Source organism: Pantherophis guttatus, chromosome 2 (assembly GCF_059756535.1).
Source record: "Pantherophis guttatus breed Tessera chromosome 2, ASM5975653v1, whole genome shotgun sequence".
Taxonomy (NCBI): Eukaryota; Metazoa; Chordata; class Lepidosauria; order Squamata; family Colubridae; genus Pantherophis; species Pantherophis guttatus.
In genome coordinates this window covers 201868856-201891181 of record NC_142064.1, presented here as the reverse complement: position 1 = coordinate 201891181, position 22326 = coordinate 201868856, and the positions used below count along the sequence as shown (strand labels likewise).

At 37.8% G+C, this 22326-nt stretch overlaps 1 protein-coding gene across 3 annotated transcripts in view; it reads right to left on the bottom strand.

The window, feature by feature from the left end:
* CYFIP2 (cytoplasmic FMR1 interacting protein 2) overlaps positions 1 to 22326 on the bottom strand; it is a 71209-nt gene that overhangs the window by 32442 nt on the left and 16441 nt on the right. For 2 of the 3 annotated variants that reach the window (XM_034401637.3, XM_034401652.3), the window contains exons 3-14: positions 21828 to 21917; positions 21657 to 21734; positions 20415 to 20516; positions 18325 to 18506; positions 16931 to 17027; positions 15681 to 15809; positions 14366 to 14470; positions 8688 to 8779; positions 3990 to 4107; positions 1980 to 2099; positions 1257 to 1382; positions 808 to 974 (exon numbers count right to left, since the gene is read on the bottom strand). In XM_034401637.3, the coding sequence (XP_034257528.1) occupies positions 808 to 974; positions 1257 to 1382; positions 1980 to 2099; positions 3990 to 4107; positions 8688 to 8779; positions 14366 to 14470; positions 15681 to 15809; positions 16931 to 17027; positions 18325 to 18506; positions 20415 to 20516; positions 21657 to 21734; positions 21828 to 21917 (1406 nt within the window). The remainder of the gene's footprint in view (positions 1 to 807; positions 975 to 1256; positions 1383 to 1979; positions 2100 to 3989; positions 4108 to 8687; positions 8780 to 14365; positions 14471 to 15680; positions 15810 to 16930; positions 17028 to 18324; positions 18507 to 20414; positions 20517 to 21656; positions 21735 to 21827; positions 21918 to 22326) is intronic. The other variant, XM_034401644.3, reaches the window with a different exon arrangement.

Sequence of the window (22326 nt, the reverse complement as noted above, 5' to 3'; positions counted from 1 at the left end):
ATATGAAGTAGAAATATAATTATGTAAGTACTGCATGAAGCTTTAGGGATATTATACAAATCTGATATTTAATGATAGTAGCATCAGCATTAATTAATCCATAAAACTCTACTACTTTGGTATGTAAAAAGAGTTAAGTATCCCATACCACATTAAAAAGCTAATTTCAGTTGCTAATCCATTCAGGCTACGAGCAGCAGATGAATGAAGACTATCTTCAGTTACACCCACACATACATATGCATCATATACACACCCACACAGACAAAGAGATTGTGTGTTGGTGGAAGCGGTGGTGGCAGGGAGAATAGGAGAAACAAAATGTTCTGATAGTCTATTAAATGACAGCCAATAGAAACTAGAGAAAAGTAAAAACCACAACCCCAAAGCTTCATGGTTATAAGAGACATGAGTATAATCCATGTCCTATCAAGATCTTCTCTATGGAAGCAATTACTAGCCAAATATTAAGCATATGTGGATACTGTCTGGAATGCCGATTTTCTAAATACAAATTCTTGGGGACAGTGAGTATTTGAAAATGCCTTGTTTGACCACTATTGTTCCATCTAACTTGGCACTGTTTATTCTTCTTCCAGTTTTCTACAATTGCAGCCTAAGTATTTCCCAAGCTTTTGACTTTTTAATTGGCAATATTATAGATTTAGCCTGGCATATTCTGTGAGCCACGCATGGAATCAATCCTGCACTTAGAAACATACATGCTAATTTAATGGGTGTAGGCAGGCAGGAAAAAAAAATGAAATAGAGTCCATGTATTTAACTTCTAGCAAGCGATTAAGTTACCTGATGAGGACATTTTTCTTCTTCCTGACTGCTTGCCTCAGCGGCTCTCTTAGGGTCACCTGAGCAAAGTCCTGTAGAGCAGCATAGATCGTGTTCCTGATAGCCTGGTTAAAGACACTCTCCATGCGACCCATGAGCACTTGCAGGCCCTTGATCATAGCAATAACCTGCGTAGAATAAAAATAGTCAGTGTGGCTCTTTTAACTATACCAGGCCCATTCACATGCACTCTCAGCAGAGCACTCTTCTAGTGCTATCCTGGAAGCCCTGGAGTTGAGTGGTTTTTCTCTGCATACAAGAATACAAGAACAAGTGGAGAAAAAGGGACAGTTGTAAATCCAGCAATGTCTGGATCCTCCATTTCATTCCATTTCAGTACAAGACTCCTTCAGTCATCAATTCAAAGAAAGTATGTACCCTGGGCAAAAATGAAGGATATAGCCACCTACCTCCACAAAAGCAAACTTTTCCTCACTGGTATAATTGTATCTTGTAGCTCTCTCATACTCTTCAGCAGTGCCTGGACAATCTTTGTTACAGAACTTATCAGTGGGATGGACTAGCTTCCAAGAATACTTCGAGGGGGGAAAAAAACCACAGAAAATTCAGTTGGAAAAATCCAACATATTGATTTCTCGAAAACTACTAAATTCAGCCTATAACGTCATTTCTCCAGTATATGTAGTTTCCTGATTGCTTATTTGTATCCCATGACTATCATTAAGTGTTTTTACCTTATGATCTTGATGAACGTATCTTATCTTTTATGTACACTGAGAGCATATGCACCAAGACAAATTCCTTGTGTGTCCAATCACACTTCTATTCTATTCTATTCTATCACAGTTTCACACAACACACTCAGCAGAACCAAACAAATCATACTATTGCCAAGAATGTGATATAAACACAGCTGTTTTGGTTTTAAAGCATAATCTACATTAAGAGTACAAAAATGTCTTGGAAGCTGTAGTCAATGTACATTTTTCATTTTTTTTCATTTTTTTAAAAAAGTCAGGTTTTGTAAACAGTACACAGGCATGCACATCTTATTTTAAGTTCAATTTTTGCAAGATTTAGAGGGAAAGTAAATTAACCCCTCTGGTTTATGCTGAAGGCAGCTTTACCTTAAAAATCAACATATAAATGTATCAGAAAAAAAAATTACTTACCACTTCCATCACATGTGCACTCCACTTGGACAAAAGTTGAAGTCCCCGTAAAGCCAGGTCAAAAAGCTCCCTATATTCCTCATCTGACTTCTGACTGTCCAATCCTGAGCCTGTTACAACCTGGAAAAGGAGTAGACATCTGTCTCACCCAGTAATCTTTTCCTTTAGTTGCTTCACGTTGCTATTTTCATTAACTGAGCAAGACATTGCAAGCTTTCATCAACAAGAGTTAATTGATGGACAGGGAATGAGGGGAAGAACTGAGAATTTAATTTATTGATTTATTTACTCAATTTCTATAACCGCGAATCTCAATCAATGACTCTGGATGGATTACAAATCCAGAAAGTTGCTGGAAAGTTGCCGAGATAAAATGCACAGATGGCTGACATCAAAATGACATGATTCCTCCAATCAGTTTCATATTCTAGTCCTTCACCTACGTATTCCAAACAATGTAGTTCAAATATAACACTCAATTATAAAAACTCATCCAGTTTCCTACACGTTCAAATAAAACTAGGAAGGTCTTCAGAGAAAAATGCAGAAGTACCAACACCTGAATTTCTTAATTATTGCAACTTTCACTGAATTCTTTTGGAAACATTTTGACTAACAGTAAATATCTAGCTCCTATAAAAGAGAAATTCAAGGATAACTTCTCCTTTGGGTTGATATATGCAAATATATTGTGCAGCATAGTGCCCTCTATTGTGCAGGCAATCATCTGCCCACTGACTAATTGTGAATGTTTTTTAAACTTTGAAATGGGAAAGGCCGTAGATATCCAAGCTACACAGATGGTAGGCTTAAACAATGCTGAACAGTATGACATCTGACAGCACTAAAAGCAATTTGGAATTCGAGAGGCCTAGGAACACCTAGGGATGTTTAATTGTTTTCAGAAGGAGGTTCATATTTATTTTTCAATTGTATAATAGGTCCACAATTAAAATAAATAGATGGACTCTGGACAAAGACTAAAATTGATTTGGTTTAACCAATACTTAAGTTTAAGAGCCTTGGTGGCACAGCGGACTAAAGTGCTGATAAAGTAGCACTTAGCTGCCAGCTGCCCGCAATTACTGCAAGTTCAAATCTCACCAGGCTCAAGGTTGACTCAGCCTTCCATCCTTCCGAGATAGGTAAAATGAGGACCCAGATTGTGGGGGCAATAAACTGACTTTGTATAAAAAGAACACCGCTTGGGGGTGGGGGTGGGGCAGGGCGAAAGCCCTACTAAGCAGGTATATACAAAAAAGTATGAAGGCTATTGCTTAACGCATTATAAGCCACCCTGAGTCTCCTGAGAAGGGCAGCATATAAATCGAACCAATAAATAAACAATAAATAAATAAATTGAAAAAAATCAATTAAACAGAATTACAAAGATTATTTTTTAATATTTTTCCCTACTGTCTAAATTTAAAAACATACAATTTAAAGGCAACCTTTGATAAAAATTTGCAGGCTGCATATAGGGCGTCCCATGACTGCCAATGGCCCTGGGATATTGCATTATATACTTTTCTATGCAAAACAGTAAATAAGAATTGGACTGCAGACTATATCTATGATACAGAAGAACAGAGAGTGTTACATACTTTTGAATGAGAAAAATCTTTCTACTCTGAATATCTGGAGAGCTGCTGTTGGTTGGAATAGACAGAATTGGACATTCATCATCTAAATCTCCAAGAGGCAAGCTATTTGCATTCCAACACCAGGGGTGGGTTCTACTTACCTTTACTACTGGTCCGCATCGCGCCTGCGCAGAAGCTTCTGCACATGTGCAGATCACCTATGATGACGTCCGGGTCAGTGGGCGGAGCCTCCCACCGGTTTTACTACCGGTTCTTGCGAACCGGTCTGAACCGGGAGCAACCCACCACTGTCCAACACCATAACCAAACTACAGAATCAAAGTAATAATGAATTGCCCATAGAACACACTCAACATTTATTCTTTCACACATGGATTGTGCAACACATGCCTCCATGGAAGCTTACCTCACTGTTGCTGTAGCGAGCAAGTTCAGAGATAAACCGGATATGATCGTCTCGGATCTGTACCATCTGTTCACAGATGTTATACTGTGGACTGATGCTGCTCTGAGTGCATGTCCATCTGGGCAGAAAACCAATGTCTTTAAGTTAACACTCATTTCTGACTCTACGGTTATTACTCAAGATAACTTTGGTCCACTGGTCCACTAATATCTCACTTGGTCCAATGTCTTTTGATATGGTGCATCACTCAGTAACCGACAACTGAAAATTAGAGTTGTTGAAGTAGATATGTTTTTTAATTTCATAATTTATCCTATACTTGATATGTTTATTTTACTTATTTTATGTTTGTGGTAAAGGTCCGGTAGCAAATCCATAGATGACAAGCAGAATTATTCACTCAATGTGCACAACAGAATTTGAGGACTGGTCTTTAAGAAACTATATACACTGTAAACATAACTATATGAGGAAAAGATGTCTAGAATCAAAACTTGGGGTCTATTTAACCTACATTTATAACATTCTAGGTCTATGCCAATATAGAACAACATCAGCAAAAAAAGTTAAAAATTGAATTAGGAAATAAATAAGGGAAAAAATGATTTGATACATCTGGCAACCCTAATAATAATAGCAAACCATAGTTTAGAATTGTTTTCTTTTCCTGGCTGCCAGAGCAAGATCTATAGCTATGATTCATCTATTCAGATAACACAGAGAATCATAGTAAGTAGCAAATGCTTTATAAAGTTCTCAAATTAGAATTTCTAAATCTTAGTTAGAGATTCACAATTTCTCCATTTAAGATGACGTCAATAATGACCCATCTTTAACCTGATTTTCCATGAAGTTTGAACTTAGCCATTCATTCCTTCTTCTTTTACATGACTATGAATTATTCTTAAATGTAGCAAATGAACCTGACTTCTACTTAAATGTCAGTAAAGAGTATTTATACAGGCTGTCTGGAGTGCCAACTTTGCTATTCAAAATTTGCTGTTTATTTTGAAAGAGTGGGATATTTTAAAATCTCATTTCTGGGACTAGATATCCTTGGTAATATTGAAGTAGATGCAATTCTCTTAATGATGTTGACAGTGATGATTAGGTCCTATTATATTTCCAAATGTTCAGAAATCCAGTGCTTTGCTCTTACCCTTCCAGTGTACTGTTCCCCAAAGAACTCATCAACAGGTTATCAGTGGTGATCAGATATTTGGCTGCACTAGCCCAACCTGCCATATATAATCTATTCCATTACACAAAATTAAAAGGCCATACAAGAAAAAAAAATCCACAGTTAATTTACATCTCACCACAAGGATGGAAATGAATTAGGGAGACGAAAAAGAAAAGAAGGGCATGAATGTGCAGGAACATAAAAACCCCACAATTGTTGTGCAGCCAAGTTAGCGTTCATAATCTCTTCTCCAAGGAAGGAGAAAGATGCTCAGGAGGCGATACTGCTCTGCTTAGAAACTGAATAAGAAAATAATTGTTAGTAAGTAAAGATGAGTGGAAGAAATAGTTCACAGTTTGATTATTGGGATGGGGTAGGATAGATTAGAAATGGGATTTAAAACACATATTGTTAAATACTTCCATGGACTGGGCTGAGTTTAAAATCCAATTTATTTTGGCAATAGAAGGTTAGAATGATGAGTAAGAAACAACATACACATTTATGCTGGTATGGAAGCCATTAGTCAGATACCATAAAACGAAATAAATATGCACCCAATGAACACCATGAATTCCAGTAATGAAATCCAATTGTAACATGATTTCTTTTTTTGCAGTGATTAATTAGTGATTGTCTCTTATTAGCAATAATTCTGTGACTGCCGGCCTAAATTTGGTCTAAATTTGAGAAACTGAAACTGTTTATTTGATTCGAATCTTGGTAGTTATCCCAGAATAAAGTACACCAAGTTGTGTAGTGAAATGGAGACTGAAACGGCCAACTGAGAGGCATGCATCACATCAAATTTTGTGATCTTCGTATGGTTGAACCACTTTGGATTTACATCTTGCCATAAATTGAATGGCAACACTTACCCTTCATGCCTAGAAATAGCTACAGGGGAGGCTGCCTAAAATACACCGGGGCAGCATTGCCTTCTAGGATTCTATATCAAGACAGGTGGTCATACTTCAACCCTTAATTGTGATTTCATTTACCAGGGTCCTTATAAGGGAGATGGGCAGCATCAAACGTAATAAATAAATAAACAAACAAACAAACAAACCCATCCTCTCTAAGCTACCACTGAAAAGGCTCCCCAAGATCCACATTCATCCCTATGAACAATTCCATTGAAAACAATTCCAGTTGGGAGTAACTAGAGTTTATGCTACATTTCTTTTGTTGTCCTGCCTAAAACCCAATCTGAGAATCCTTCTGGACAGATAGAGTGCTGTGTTCATGCTCTGGAGGATTTTCTATCCAATTGAAAAATGTGGATAAAAATTACCCAGAGCAGGCACACTCGGTCACATTCACGTTCACAAGATGAGCATTCATACCTACATTCGCAGCTGCCAAGCATGCAAACAAATAACAGTCAACATACAAGTACAGACACTGATTTAATATATTCAAATATATTCCCAATGTATATCATCACATTAACACTCATATCCATTTTTCTTCCATGTAAGTGTTCTTCACATGTACATACTTGCACAAATCCAATCATTCCTTTCCATCTTCATCAATACCTCTCAGTCAGTACTTTCCTATACACACAACTGTACAGATATTGGCCACCATATACATATAAACTCTCAGTGCAAATTATTGATCTGCACTCAGTTCTAGAAATCACTTCTCTGTATTCTCAAAGACACATCTTTATGGCTATAATTTATGAACAATTTAGCTAGTTAGAGACATTTAGCCAGCCTGACTGGTGAACATTCAGAAAGTCTGAGAAAGTTTGTGGAAGGTAATCTATATCCTTGCTTGATTAAACAGATATCTAATACCATGTTTCCCTGAAAATATGACCTACCCTGAAAGTAAGTCCTAGCTTGATTTTTACATGTGTCCCCAATATAAGCCCTACCCCCAACATAAGACCTAATTAAGACCCCGCCCACTCCAGGGTGCATGGGTAAAAATTAAGCTAGGGTGGGGTGTGTGGAGCTGCCCTACTACTTACCTTCGGACAGTTGCAACCAGACCTTGCGCACCCCGACACCTGCCTTGCCGGCCCATTTCTTCTGCAGCCAGCAAAGCTGGCAAGGCTTTCCTGAAGGCCTCTGCAGCTGATAACAGAGCTCTGGATCGATCCAGAACTCTGTTATTGGCTGCAGAGGCCTTCTGGAAAGCCTTGTCTGCCGCAGAAGAAATTCCTGAAGGCCTCTGACAGTGAAAAGGAGGCCAGGTTGATGCGTGCAAGTGAGGTGAGTCAATGGACAACTCCCCCAACCCCCCCAAAAAATTAAGACCTGGTGCCTTTTTTGGTAGCAAAAAATTTATAAGACAGGGTTTTATTTTTGGGAAAACATGGGTATCAGGGCATTCCCTCACTAGCCAAAGGACTGGATGAGATTTGAAACTGAAATTGAGATGGAAATAGCAAGGAAGAAGTAAGAAAGTTTAAGGTTAGGAGCAAAATCTACCTGACTCAGAAAAAAACTCTAGGAATGCAAGAATTTTGAATTGTAGCCAGAGTTCACTGACCTTGAAAAGTGTTGGTATAAGACAGAAGTATAAATCTTATACTTGATATAAATCTTCAATAGTTGCATCCCTGGATTTATCATCAGAAGGTAATAACTCTGTACAGCCAAGCAGAGAAAAGTCCCAAAAGATCTGGACTGTCATTTCAAGGGTAAAATAATAATCTGATTTAATTGCATCTTCATAGCAATTCTAGAGTTATACTTGAATTGCTCCTTTAGTAGATCAAAAAAAATAGGGGCTTTTAGGCACTCAATCAGTTCAAGATCACAGCCTGAGATGTTGGGATGTGTAAGAACCGGAAAATACCAGGGAAGAGAGATTAAAGTTGAAGAATATTATATTCCAAAGATGGCAGTACTTGAGGAATCAACATTTAAAAAACTGCACTCTCTGCATGAGTTATCTTTCCATTTCGCCAATAAAGCTCAGGGTTGACATGAGGGGTCCTTGGTGCTCTCTGAGCTTGCTTGTTTTCTGGCAGACGTTTCATTACCCATACTACACAACAACATCAGGCTAGTAAGGAGTGCAGTTTGCTGTCAGTTAACATGGTAGCTTGTCTGCCAGTGTTGCTGGGGGTGGTCTTAGAGATTCTTTGGTTGATCTGTTTGCTGTTGGCTTCTTTGGCTGTTGGCTGATGATGTTACCTATGAATGAAACGTCTGCAAGAAAACAAGCAAGCTCAGAGAGCACCAAGGACCCCCCTTTCCATTTCATTTTTAGGGCTTACTGGGAGATCTGGCTATGGAACCAAGGAAGAATTTCAGGGAGGTAAGGTACATTTAACTGTAGAAATTGGTACAATCAGTGTCTTTCAAGATACAGTAAAGAGAAAGTAAGAAATCATATTGTGACCTACATCCTTAGCAAAGCACTCGTCCTTATGTTCAGTCACTCAATCACTTGGACACAGGCTCACAGGCAGTCACTCAGTGAGCTTACACACGAGTGGAAGAGTAGACTAAGACACACCAAAGCCAAGAGACATTATGGCAGGCACTCACTTGGATTTGTTCTCCTCATAGTGAGCACTGGTCTTAATGTATCTGGCCAGCTCTATCTGCATATCGCCGAATAAAGGAACCACCTGCAGCTGCTGGAAGAAAAAACAAGAAATGGTTTAAAGAAGGTAAAGAGGCTTCTTTTGGTATGAGTGTGACACATGGAGTAAAGGGGCATTTAACCACCAGAGGGGGCTAAAAGTCTGAAAGAATATTCCTGACAATATTGGGAGGAGCAAAATAGTTTGTGAATTTTCATGGTGAAGCTGAAAAATATGAGTTATTATGATGATTCAGATCAGGTCAGCACAATTTTTAGCTAGCAGTTTATCATCATTTTGCATGGGCATCAGCCCTGTTTAAAACTACCTCTGCAAGATTTCTGAATGCCAGGTCTTTTCGAAAACCACACCTTTTCTTACAATATAGTACATTGGAACACTCCTGGATCATTAAGTGTTGGGAGGATATATTGAAAAAGAAATACTAATTGATGATCTTGAGGTGGTTAATCTTCTCAATGGGATCTATTAGAAAATAGCAGCCATGTCCCATGGGTTCTAGTGTGAGGAATACAGATAGTCCTCGACTTACGACAATTGAGCCCAGCATTTCTGTTGCTAAGCTCCATTTTATGACCTTTCTTGACACAGTTGTTAAGTGAATCACTGCAGTTGTTAAGCTAGTAACATGATTGTTAAGTGAATCCGGCTTTCTCATTGACTTTGTTTGTCAGAAGGTTGCAAAGGGCAATCACATGACCCTGGGACACTGCAACCATCATAAATATGAGTCAGTTGTCGAACATCTGAATTTTGATCACATGACCATGAGAATGCTGCAATGGTTGTGTCAAAAATGGTCATAAATCACCTTTTTCAGTGTTGTTGTGACTTCGAGCGGTCATTAAATGAATTGTTGTAAGTTGAAGATTACCTGTAGTACTATCATGTGAAAACAAAACAGTGGCTCTAAATTGTCTGGCCAAGTACACAAGAGGGTAGAACTTCTATCGCTTTAATAATTGCCTAAAAGAGGAATGTCAGCAGAATTAGTAAAAGTGCATGAGTATTAAGTTCTCTTGCACCTGGTCACCCTAATACGATCGCCTTAACCCAGGAAATATATCTTCACTTTTTGCTTCCTGTTTTGCTTCCTGCTACCATATCCAGCCATCAATCTCAACACATGTAGAAGCTTAGTATACAGACAGGAAGATAGGATTTCTGCTCTCATGACAAATCTTGAATCACATATTTCGTTTATTAAATATGAAGCCAAGTCTTCTCAATTGCCTCAGATTATTATTGAGTCTCAGAGAACTAAAAATGAAAATAGCTTTTTTTAAAAATTTGATTTATATGCCACCCTTGTCCGGAGACTCGGGGCGGCTTACAATGTGCTCAGCAATAGCCTTCATCCTTTTGTATATTTATATAAAGTCAGCTTATTGCCCCCACAACTGGGTCCTCAATTTACCTACCTTAGAAAGGATGGAAGGCTGAGTCAACCTTGAGCCTTGGCGAGATTCGAACCTGCAGTAATTGCAGGCAGCTGGTCTTAATAACCAGCTTAATAACAGGGTGCCTTAGACCACTGTACTACCAAGGCTTTGGTAGTAGCTTTGTTAGCTTTGGCTAACGAGAAAGGAAATTTAGAGTTGGTAAATTTTCAGTATATGATTATATGCTTCACATGAAGCAATTACCTGAATTTATTAATCATCTTGGATTACCATTTGTAGGTTGCAAAAATCTGAATCTTTACTGCCATCTAATGAACATCTAGATTTTGCAACCCAAATACGGTAGCCTTAAATAGTCATGTTTGAAAAACCTAACAATAAAGATTATTTCTTAAAAATAATTTGAAATTATATTCCCAATTTTTGTTGACAAAACAATAGAATAACAATTTTATACAACAACAGATATTTTTTCCCTAAAAGGAAACTATAGTCTTCCAGGACTGCTCCTGGATTAAACATGGTCAGATTTTGTTCAACAAAGTGACTTCTCCCAAAGGTGCTTTTTCCAAAAGGCAACTGGACTTTGTTTTCCCTTTAAGGCATCTCGCTTCTCACCCCAGAAGTTTCTTCAGTTCTTCTTCATTTTAGAACTGAAGAAGCTTCTGGGATGAGAAGTGAAACATCTTTAAGGGGCAAAAAAAGGAAGTCCAGTTGCCTTTTGGAAAAAGCATGTTTGGGATAACCATGATTTGGATGACTGAGAATCTCCATAGGAAAAGTGACTTCTCATTTCCATCCTTCTCCAAAGAATGTTTTTGATTACAGTGATTTGTTTGAATTATTAACTCTACCCAAATAGAACTATATCGTCAAACTATAAACTACATCATCAAAGTTGAATCAACCAATTAGCAGCCAGTTACTAACACAATAGGTTTAAAGAGGCAGAGCTAGGATTGCTTTCACTGTGATTTTTTTTTTTTTTGGTAAAGTAAAATTTTTAACTTGCAGGTAGTTCTCATTTAATCACCCCTTGTTCAGCAACCATTCAAAGTTATGACAGAGCTGAGGGGGACATATAACTAGACCTCATAGTCTTTGTGATCACATAAGTGATTACGATTTGGACACTTGGAAATCAACTTGCAATTATAACATTGCAGCATTCTACGGTTGTATGTTCACATTTTGCAACCTTCATTGTCAGCTTCAGACAAGCAATGTCAATGGGGAAGTTGGCAGGAGGTTACAAAGGGCGACCACATGACCATGGGCCATTGCAACCATGTGGGATTAGCCTAACAATGGCAGCTGGGATTGCCAGAATTACTCTTGTAAATTGGAATGGAAATTGTGCTTTATGATCGCATTGTTTAGCAATCCCAGTTACTGTGAGTTCTACTCTGAAGACTATGGAAGTCTAATTCAGATATTTAATAAGTTTTAGATTAGATCAGGAGTGTCAAACTCGATTTCATTGAGAGCCGCATCAGGATTGTGTTTGAGCTCAGGGGGCCGGGGTGGGTGTGACCAGCATGACATTGTTCATGTCAGGGGCGCCTGTGGTGGCCTGAATGTTCTGCCAGTGAAAACAGGTTCCCGAGCTCCGTTTTCAGCTGGGACGGCCTCCTGCAACCCTCTGCCAGCAAAATTGGAGTGTGAGGCTCTCCCAAGCTCTGTTTTCATTGGCAGAGTGTTGCAGGAGGCTGCCCCAGCTGAAAACGGAGATTGAGAGCCCGTTTTCACTGACAGAGGCATCACAGGGCGGTCCTGCGCTGTTTCCAGGGCAGCCCTGTAGGCCAGATCTAAGCACCCCAGGGGCCGAATCCGGCCCGCGGGCCTTGAGTTTGACACCCCTGGATTAGATCTATACTGTACTTGGCATAGATTTAACACTATTTTAAAACAGGTACAAGAATCCAGTGGACTTTCATGTGATAATGAGGACTCTAAACTTTGGGGTACCTCTCAGTTTTGAAATTCTTGCACTCCAAATATTAAGCTTATGGAAGAAATTCCCATGCAAGAAATTACTTTAATATCTGCATGCAAGAGGAAGAATGAAACATGTAAATCAGTTAACGTGTAGCTCACATTTACAGGCATATGTGTGAATTGTGGAATTCTTTCTGGAACTAGGCAGTAGCTTCAAGGAATGATGAAGGTGAACAAATATACAAATATCTTAATTTAAAATCTGCTCTTTTAATTAATCAAGAACCTTAGCAGTCGCGAACTTGCTGGTGTGCTGAGACTAGACCGATAATGGATGATATATTCACCATATTCATGTTTCCTTCATTTGCTAAATGAAACACATATTGTTATTTTTGAACAGCAGTAGGTAGAATGTTAGTAATTAGTAATTAGAGGTGATGTACTGTAGTCACCATGTAGTTTTTGAGTTACACTTAACAATGGAAAGTACTCATTTTAATGAACTTGCAAGAATAAGCATTTAGCAATGCTGCAAACTGAACTGCTATAAAATAAGCCACTGGAGAGGGCACCTGAAGGTTTACAGCAATAATCTGTTGCCCTGATAATAGGAACTATGTTTGGCGGCTTATAAACAATGGTTACTATTTTGAAACTTTCAAAACTTCTGCAAACAATTGTAGATAATTGTGAACTTTAATTCTCAATTCACCTTTCACTTCTCCACAATTTTTCAGCAGGAGAAATGCTACATCTTCTGTTTAAAATGCATCACGGCATGAAAAAGTACCATAATAAAAGACAATAATGTCTTTTGAAAGAAGCAGGCTAAATGGCCAGACATTTTTTCACGCTGATACAGGAGGTACACATGAGTGATACCTAGTTCTACAGTTGAATAGCCATATTGTTTAAGATGGGTTGAAATTTCTATCACATGCAGGTCCTACTCTTCTAAAGCAGTCCACATATGGGAACCATTTTTGACAAAAACTCATAGCAAATTCTAGGTTGGACATTTTTGAGATCAGCAGATACTATTTACACAAATTTATCTGTTATCTAAAACTGCTGCAGCTGTTGCTTGAGCTGGTTGTTAACAGCTAAATCAAGCAAGAGTGAAACAATCAGAACACTTTTTATGCAGTTTAGTTTTTAAATGACTTTGTTAAATAAACTAAAAATGATAATAAAGTTTCCCTCCAGCTGAGTTTAACTTCCGATGGCCTCACTGGTGATTTCTTTGGCATCTGTTCGGAGCTATATTCTTCGGGAAGACTTTTTTTAAAAAAAGACTTCTCAATCTAGTCTCTTCTATAGTCTTGGCATTTTTGGATAGCTTCCACTTTACACTTTAGAACAGAAAGGATAGTATGACCTCCCAGCAGGTCCAGCCCTTCTCAACTTTCAGAGATCAGCCAAAGCCAGTTTTACCATGTTTTTAAAAGTTTGGTACCAGCCTGAGAATAGCGCACAATTGAGTTTTTTTTTTTTTAAAAAAAAGAGAGGACAGAGAGGGATATATCAGAAGAAAGAACCAACCAAATTATGTGTTTTACAGCCAGCCATTACAGTGAATTCCATAAGAACTTATTTTCTTCTCTCCTTTATCCACACCTAATTTTACTCAGAAAGTACCTGAATGGAAGTCACAGCTTCCATTTATTGAGGTATGCGTCTCCATAAATATGCATTTAGTTCCCACCTCTGTTATAATTTTGCGTGTTTTCTTTTCTTTTCCCCCCTGTATTTAATTTAAAAAATGAAAATGAAAAACGAAAGTATCTGAATGGAAAAGCTTGTGCACAGTAACTCACATTCTATTAAGGAATTCACCATTATCTAAAAGATGATCAACCTATTGTCCTAATATATGTAACTATGTCCATTGCAGGAACAAAGTTTTCCCCGAAGAAGGCAAGGTAAACAGAAGAATTCCTGTCTATGATGCATGTCCTGCTGTTGATTGTCAGGGTTTATTATGCAGAGGTGAAATCTGGTAGATATGGAATTAATCTGTAGGAATCTGATTTTAATCAGGACATTTTTTTGCAGAAATATTAGCATGCTGTTAAAACACACAGAATAAAACCCCCTAATTGCTTATTTTCAATTTTGCAGCGGTAAAATATTCAGATTTTTGTGATTCAATCGCACCTTAGGTTCCAGCATGTCAAATCCTCCTGTGTTTGCTCTATCTCTAGACAGTACCAATACAGGTAATCTCAGGTCCCTCTGGAAATAATCATGAACCAGAGCCCAGCCAGACACTGACCTTGAAGAATTTATCAATTTTGCTGAGGTTGATTCTCTTCTTGGCATCTAATTTATAAATATTACTGACATTTCCATCCATCAGGTACAAACCAAAACCCATCACCTAAAAGAAAAATACGAGCAACATCTGAATGTTCATCACAGTTATTTAACAGTTACTGTTTGAAAGAAGGAAAAGGACATATTCCATGCACAAATTTTCAATTAAAAAAAAACCCCCACATATATCTCATAATATCTGAGACTACATTTACTCTGTGACTAACCATAACATACTTTTGATTTCCGAAATTATAGGAAACTACCTTAAATTGCTTCAAAGTATTTGCCCAGTTGACTCAATATTTTCCACTCACACTGGCAGCTGTTTTCTGAATGTAAATGTCAGCCCTGACACGCGGCCGCGTGTCGGGGCTGCCATTCCGGTGGGTGCGGAGGTTCTGGTGAAGTGGTGGCTCCCATGGCACCCTGGCTCCTCAGCTTACCTCTTGGCCACCAAGCAACGTGAAGATCCCTCCTTGCCTGCCTCGTCATCTCCTGGCCTGGCAGCAAGTTTTCTGAATGGACTGGACAGAGAGTGCAGCTGGGAGCTGAGCAGCTGTTGGGGGAGGCTGAGAGGCTGAAGGTCAGAGAGGTTTGGAAATGGCTGTATTGATGGCTAATCTGGAAGAGTAGCCAGCGAGCCGGGAGCATGCGGGAGTAATGCCTAATTGCACTATCTAAGGGAACTATGATTAATGAGTGGGGAGGAGCCGGATCACCTGGGTGATAAAGTTTTATAAGGTGATGGGGAGTACAAAGCATTAGCTCCAACAAAATCTTCCTGTATTGCTTTATGGATGTTAGTTCGTGCTGGTAAAGGATTCAACCATCATTTGTCTGTGTGGAGTTTTCTTTATACACCGGAACCTGACAGTAAAGTTATTTTATCCTGGCTTGCTTTTACATCTTCCATTTGCGCTGCAACACTTTTTAGAAAGTACACGCACACAAAAGTCTGGGGCCTTTTCTGTGACCCACAAGCTTCCATCCCTTAGATAAATAAAGGTTTTTCCAACCTGACTCTGAAAAAGATTTGCAGGACTTTTTGAATGTATTTTTGAAAATAGTTTTAAATTTTTCTTTTAATAATCCAATAATTATCTTTTCATAGAGAAGTTAAAAATTACAATCTAAAAGGAGAAAAATGCCCCCACCCCCACCCCCAAAAAACCCCACACCAAGACATGCATCATGAAAATAGGCATCACAAAGCACTTGAGAAAAACTGAAAGATGGTTAAAATACATTTGCAGAGAATTGAAAGAAATTACCTTCAAGAGCATATGCTTCTCACTGGGTGTCAAATACATCTTGTTTTCATAGTAATCCACACAGATGTTGACAATATCAGCCAACAGTTCTTCATAACCAGGGATCACTTCCAGCTGCTGATGCAGGCACTTAAAAAAAATTCCCACAAGACCCTCACTAATTTTCAATGAGAACGAAATAAAAGGTCGTAAAGTTTAATTTAGCATCTTCCTTGCAGTGTAAAGGCAACGAATTAATTTAAGCATGTACTGCTTACATCAAGCACTGCATTTGCTCTATATAGTTGTATGCAGTGCTGGGCAGTATAAGAACGATTAAACATCTCTTTTCCTATAGCTACTGCATCCTACCATCTGCCTATTCTCGATGTATTTCTGCTACCACCATTCTTTTTCAAAAGGCAATAGTTTTGACTTCTGCACTAGCCAATTCTACATTTAGTAGCTTGCAAAAGATAATTGTTTACAAAGGCTGCAAAAGCAATAATTTAAGTGTTTGTGTAAAAATGGAGTGGAGTTCTTGGTGTTCTCTGTTTCCCCATTCCAAACATGTCCCCTCAGCAAAAAAAACAATCCACCTGGTGCAAGGTAAGTTGCTATACATAAAGAGGCAGCACACCCTACTCTCAATCACACTGATGATGTTACCTAGTTGGATAATGAAATGTCTGTAAGCAAACAACCAAGTTCAGAAAGCACCAAGAATGACATAGTTCAACCCTGAGCTATATATATTTTCTTTTGTTGAAATGTCATAGGGACAAGAGATTTAGTAGTGGATTACGCCAAATGATTATTAGCAGGGTGTATTCCTGACTCTGTGCATTTCTTGCTCTGTGTGTGTATGTGTGTTTCTATATATTTGTATGTGTGTATGAACGCATCTGTTGTATAGAATAAAAAACACAGTATTTGGTTGCTATGGAAATGTGGTTAAAAAGCCTTGCATGGCATTTGCTATTTCATAGCACAGTGTTTGCTATTTCATGGAGTTGATGTATAAGTGCCATCTATGTTGATTTCATAATGCCCACTGCTTCATAAATAGTCCAAGCTGACTAATTTCCTATATAACAACTTGCATTTAATAAGTCCCAAAGTCCCAAATACAATAAGGCCTAACAGTGATAAATATATTTCTTATGATGTACTGTATTCTCCAAACTCAAGTCCAAAGCATACATGTCAAGTCAAAGTAAACTTATTTAAATATCATAATATTTGTAAAAAGATAAGAGAGAACTTTCTACCTGAGTGATTCTATTATGGTTTGCTAGGAACATCGAGAGATTCTGTGATTCCTGAATAGACTGAGGATCAGCCATTTTTCTTAAAAACTGGGCTGCTCTAAAAAATAAGAGGAAATTCAATTTTGTTGATAAGTTGGAACACCATACCAGCACATTGCTGAGTAACACAGACGTATAAAAGGGGCTACAAAAGGAATACAAGAATGGCATTTCATTGTCTTTATTCCACTATAAATATAGTTTGACACAAAACAAGATTTAGAAACCTCTAATCCAGGGGTGAAATGCTCCCAGTTCGGACTGGATCAGGCAATCCGGTAGCGATGGCGGCGGGTAGTTTGGAGAACCGATAGCAAAAATCCCTGGTCCCCCCGTCCATGCCCACCCAATCGCCCGGTCCCCACTTGCCTACTTGCCAGCTTGCTGCTTCTTTTGGGCTCGCTCGCTTTTCCTGTCTTGCTTTGGCTGCTGCAATCCATTGCATCAGCTAGCAACTCAATCTGCCTGCCTGCAATCAATCCAATCGGTGAGCAATTCAATCTGCTTGACTGCCTGCCTTGTGCCTTCAATTTGGTAAGTAACTGGGGTTTTTTTTGATGGGGGGATGGGGAGCTTTAAAAAAAAGTTAATTGGGTTTTTTTTAAGGAGTTTTATTATTTTTTTTAGACATAGCAATTTAAAGTTAAGGAAGTTTTAAATTTAGCTGCTTTTATCTAAAAATATAAATAAAATAAAATAATGAAATAAAATATTTGTGCAGCTTTCTGAGATTTGGTTTTGTAGTGTTTCACTCTAACTACACAAACACACAAAATCTCACAAAGCTGTATGTGCATTTTGTGTGGAAAAAGTGTGAAAGTTGGTTTTTGAGCTTTTTGTGGCTGTGTGAGGTTCCTGCTTGTTGCAGGGGCCATTTTGGGTGAAGTGCAGCTGCTTTTACATTGTGTGTGAATCTGTTGTGTTGTGTTGTGTTGTGTGTGTGCAAAGTGTGAAAGTTGGTTTTTGAGCTTTTTGTGGCTGTGTGAGGTTCCTGCTTGTTGCAGGGGCCATTTTGGGTCAAGTGCAGCTGCTTTTACATTGTGTGTGAGTCTGTTGTGATGTGTTTTGTTGTTTGTGTGTAAAGTGTAAAAGTTGGTTTTTGGTACCTCTTATTGTTTTGTTTACTTTGTTTATTATTTTTATTATTTATTATATTGGCCACGCCCACCCGGACACCTGACCACCAAGCCATGCCCACCAATTAAGGCACGCCCACAGAACTGGTAGGGAAAATTTTTAGATTTCACCCGTGCTCTATTCTATGACTAAGTACTATTAACTTTGGAAAAAACAGTGGCCTATTTCCAAAGATCCCAGCAATAAACCCTATTAAAATACATACGGATTAATCTCACCTTTTGTAAGCAGAATGGTCATTTTTGACACTGCACTTCATGTTCTTCAGTTCATCCAAGACTGCAAACATATTGATAAACTTTCCCAATGTCAGTAGATAGGCTTCTGAAACAAAGTCTTTCCTTCTCTCTGCATGGCACAAACGCTTGACCTCACTACAGAATCGTTCAATGGCCTTTCTCTAAGAAATAGTAAGACAGCAATAATTTAAAGAAGGATTAAAAGGGAAGGAACTGCCAGTAATGGGTGAGAAATGAGGCTTTATTAAGTACATGAGATTCCACCATCTCAGGTCTAAGATTGAACATGTCTCATTTCCACCTCCTAAAGGGTTAAAGGATGTTGTCGTTTAGTCATCCAGTTGATCTGTTGTCCTCAACATACCTAGCATTCTAAGAAATTAAAAATGAAAATTGGCCCAAACTGTGACATCCAGAAAATACTCCCAACAAGCTGAGGAAATACTACGAATCATCCTAGTACTTGGAGAATGGAAAAAGATGGGATTCTTTTGGCTATGCTAAATGTATCATTGTGAAGTATTTATTTTTGTACACCAGCTCTTATGCCTTGTTTTCCTTGTGGATATGTGTGTGGTGGCTGACTTATATATATATTTTCCTGGTTTTGCTTTTGGCATGATGCATATCTTGTTTTCTTTGTTTCTATTTTTTTAAGAAAGTATATGCTGGAGATATTTTCTTTAGCATCCACCAGTAGCCCACATCCCACTATGGGGATAAATTTTGAGAGCTCTGGCCTTGATTCTGATTTTTTTCATTTGGTAGTTGGATTATTTGCCTTTTCTTGAAAGCCTCACCAAATTACCTGTTTGGAAACTGACATTTTGTTATTTACTATTCCTCTAAAGAATTTAACTAAGCAAATGTTTTCCTCAGTTCCCACTAGATCGTGAAATGGCACATTGTCAAACTTTTAAGGAGATCCATCAACCCAAAAGCTTTGGGGACACCTACCGTTTCTCCTGTGAGAAAAGAATAGCTGAATGGTGCCTTTTTGCCTGGCACTCATACACATAATTTCATTTGCTGAAAATTGTATTACATGGGGCGCTGGAAAAAATGGGATTCAATTGACAAGGGAATTTCAAGCTAGAAACTGGAATCTTCTGTTTAATTCTTTTAAAATCTGTCTAATTTTAGATATGATAATAGATAAACGGACTTAAGTTAGAAAGGAAAATGAACTCGTATCTGAGCAGGATGGTGCTTCATGTGACACGATTAAGCAAAAAGTGACCACCACACTACAATATTTTTATTCGATGGTAACCCCTAATTGTGTGTTTATGCACTTTGAGAAGCCCACAACTATGATACTGTTAAAATATAAAGTATTTAAAGTATTTCTCCTGTTACTTTTAGTTTAGTCTGTTTCTATCATATTATCTTCCAACTTAAAAGGCTTTCATTATCCGGGGTCATGTCCTTGGGTTTGCTTATTTGGACTATGATTTGCGGTGCAGTTAAACATCTTTCAAAACCGATCACAATGAACCTCACATTAGAGAGAATGGTTTTCCCACATCTGTGTAACTAGTCTTTTTAGGCAAGCAGAAAGAAAGGTCAGCCAATATTGACAAGAACTTGAGTACTGTCTGTGTGGCATCCAATAACATTCATTTGTTGACAAAATGGCAAACAGACTGAATGCTGGCTTTTCCTGACACTATCAAATCTGCCTCTGGAGAGTATTGTGTCTTTCAAAACAATTTGGGAAGTGGACAGGTATATATGGATGGGAATGGATACAGTCAACAGAAATTTGTTCATATAATTTTAGATATTGCCCTCTTTTAGTAATTAAAGCAAAATAAGATACCATGTGGGGAAAAAAATATATTAAGCACTTAGCAAAATCATCATGCCTTGGGTAAGTTTACTGCAAAAATTGTATTTTATTTATTTATTTTATTTATTAAATTTATCAGTTTTCCATCTTACCACAGGGTAGCTCTGGACCAAGAAACAACAGAAGATCTACTTTTATTTGCTCAGTATCTGTACAGACAGGGTTTTCCACAATAATAAGTGAAGAGGACTCAAGCATAGGAATTTGGAACACCTACCTGAAAGTACATGAACTTCATGAGTTTTGTCACTTCTGGCTCTAAGACTTCCACTGTCTTCTCATAAATCTCTACTCGGTTTGGCTGCTCATTACACTTTACCTGAAAGTTAATGTGACAATTTGATATTAGTAGTGCTCATGGACATGATGAAGAAGATCCATGGGACACAGAGGGAGATCATTTCTAAAAGGATAGTTTGACAGTCTTATGTAGCAAAAACAAAAGATCTTGGAGTGCTTTTGAGATAAAACCAATTTAGAATGTGAGGGGCTTTCATAGACAAATCATAATCAGCTGTCAGATAAAAGGCTTCTAAATGAGAAAAATGCAAAGATTATCAGAAAGTAATTAGTACTAGGAATGATATTCCATCATTTACATGATCACACTTTTCTACAATTTGTTCTCTAGATCAGAATGAACCAATGTTGCTGATGCTTACTTCATTTATTACATTAATTTATACATTTTTCTTGCTAAAGAATAGCATTCATAAGCTTTTCAGAAGCCAAATACTTTTATGCCTTTTACATTTAGCTTGCTGAAAACCCAATTTTTCATTCCAGCTTCCTTGATAGGAATGTTCTGGGGAAAGCATAATAATGCATTTTACTTACTATAATTGTATTTGTTGATTTTATTACATATTTTATTAGCTATGCATACTATTCTAAATACATCTAACATTATAACGCAACGTAAAATAGATTATTATGATTGGTTGCGCAGTCAGCCAGATGTTTAGACTGGATTTGGCATTTTGGTCCACCTATCAAGGGTCAAGTCAATTAACTGCATGATGAAAGCTTCCTAATTGAAGATTATGGAGTGTAAACTACCCAATGGTCCAATATGAGTTTGTAGTATTTTTTTTTCTCGTTTTCCCAGTCTAGGGTTGACTGGCCCAAATTCACCCAACCAGAATCTGTGCTTAGGAGTAGACTAGAACCTGTGTCTTTACATTCTATTCCAGACTACACTGGCTATCCATAATAGGTTAAATAAGAAATAAAATCATCTGAGTGAATATTCATTTATTAATGATTTGTTCCTTTGGAAATACTGGTCACAGTATCATCATCAGTGGGTCATTATTCTATAACTTATTAGAGAAAAATAACTTCTGAATTATTCTGAGAAAAATAAAAGTTTATGGCATTCCTAGAGTATCTTTCAATTTCTTCTTGACAGAAACTTCTCTCTGATTGAAGTGGATTACAATTTAACTTGACATCTTACCTGGGGAATAGCTCTGGAGCAGCTCCTCCAAGTATAAAGCATTACTGCATATTCGTGCCCTTCCTCCAACATCTCATTCTGAAACACATTGGGACAATGTAACAGCACTAGTTGTCACATAATAGTCTATTCTGCATCCCCTCAGTCAGCTCTGGATCACCTGATACCTACCATGCTAGAATGCACTGTTGCTTGCTCAATGTATCTAGCAATACCAGTTACAAAAGCATTTCTGTCTTCAAAATTTGTATCAAAGTTGGCCTGAAAACAGATAAAGAAATAGTTAGATATTCTTTTTATTTAGATTTTCATTTGTTTTCAGAGAGTTTCCAGTGTCCTATTGTAGAAATTACATTATCAATGTGCAACCAGTTAAAATGGAAAATACAAAACTTTATAGAAATAATGCATAAAAATTAAAAGCAGCTATAAAACAGTTGTCAGATAACAGAATGTAGTTACCTATCTATTGTTTCAAGAAGTTTAATCGAAAAAGCCCTGATAAGCCATCATTACAAGCATATATCTACATATGACAGGAACCGGAAATACCTCACAGGAGCAGCTGAAGGCAACTCCTGAAGAGGCAGGAAATGCATCTCAGACTAATCCTGCCAACACAGCAGACATAAGCACTGTAACATCTTCCCTTTTCATATTAACACAACTA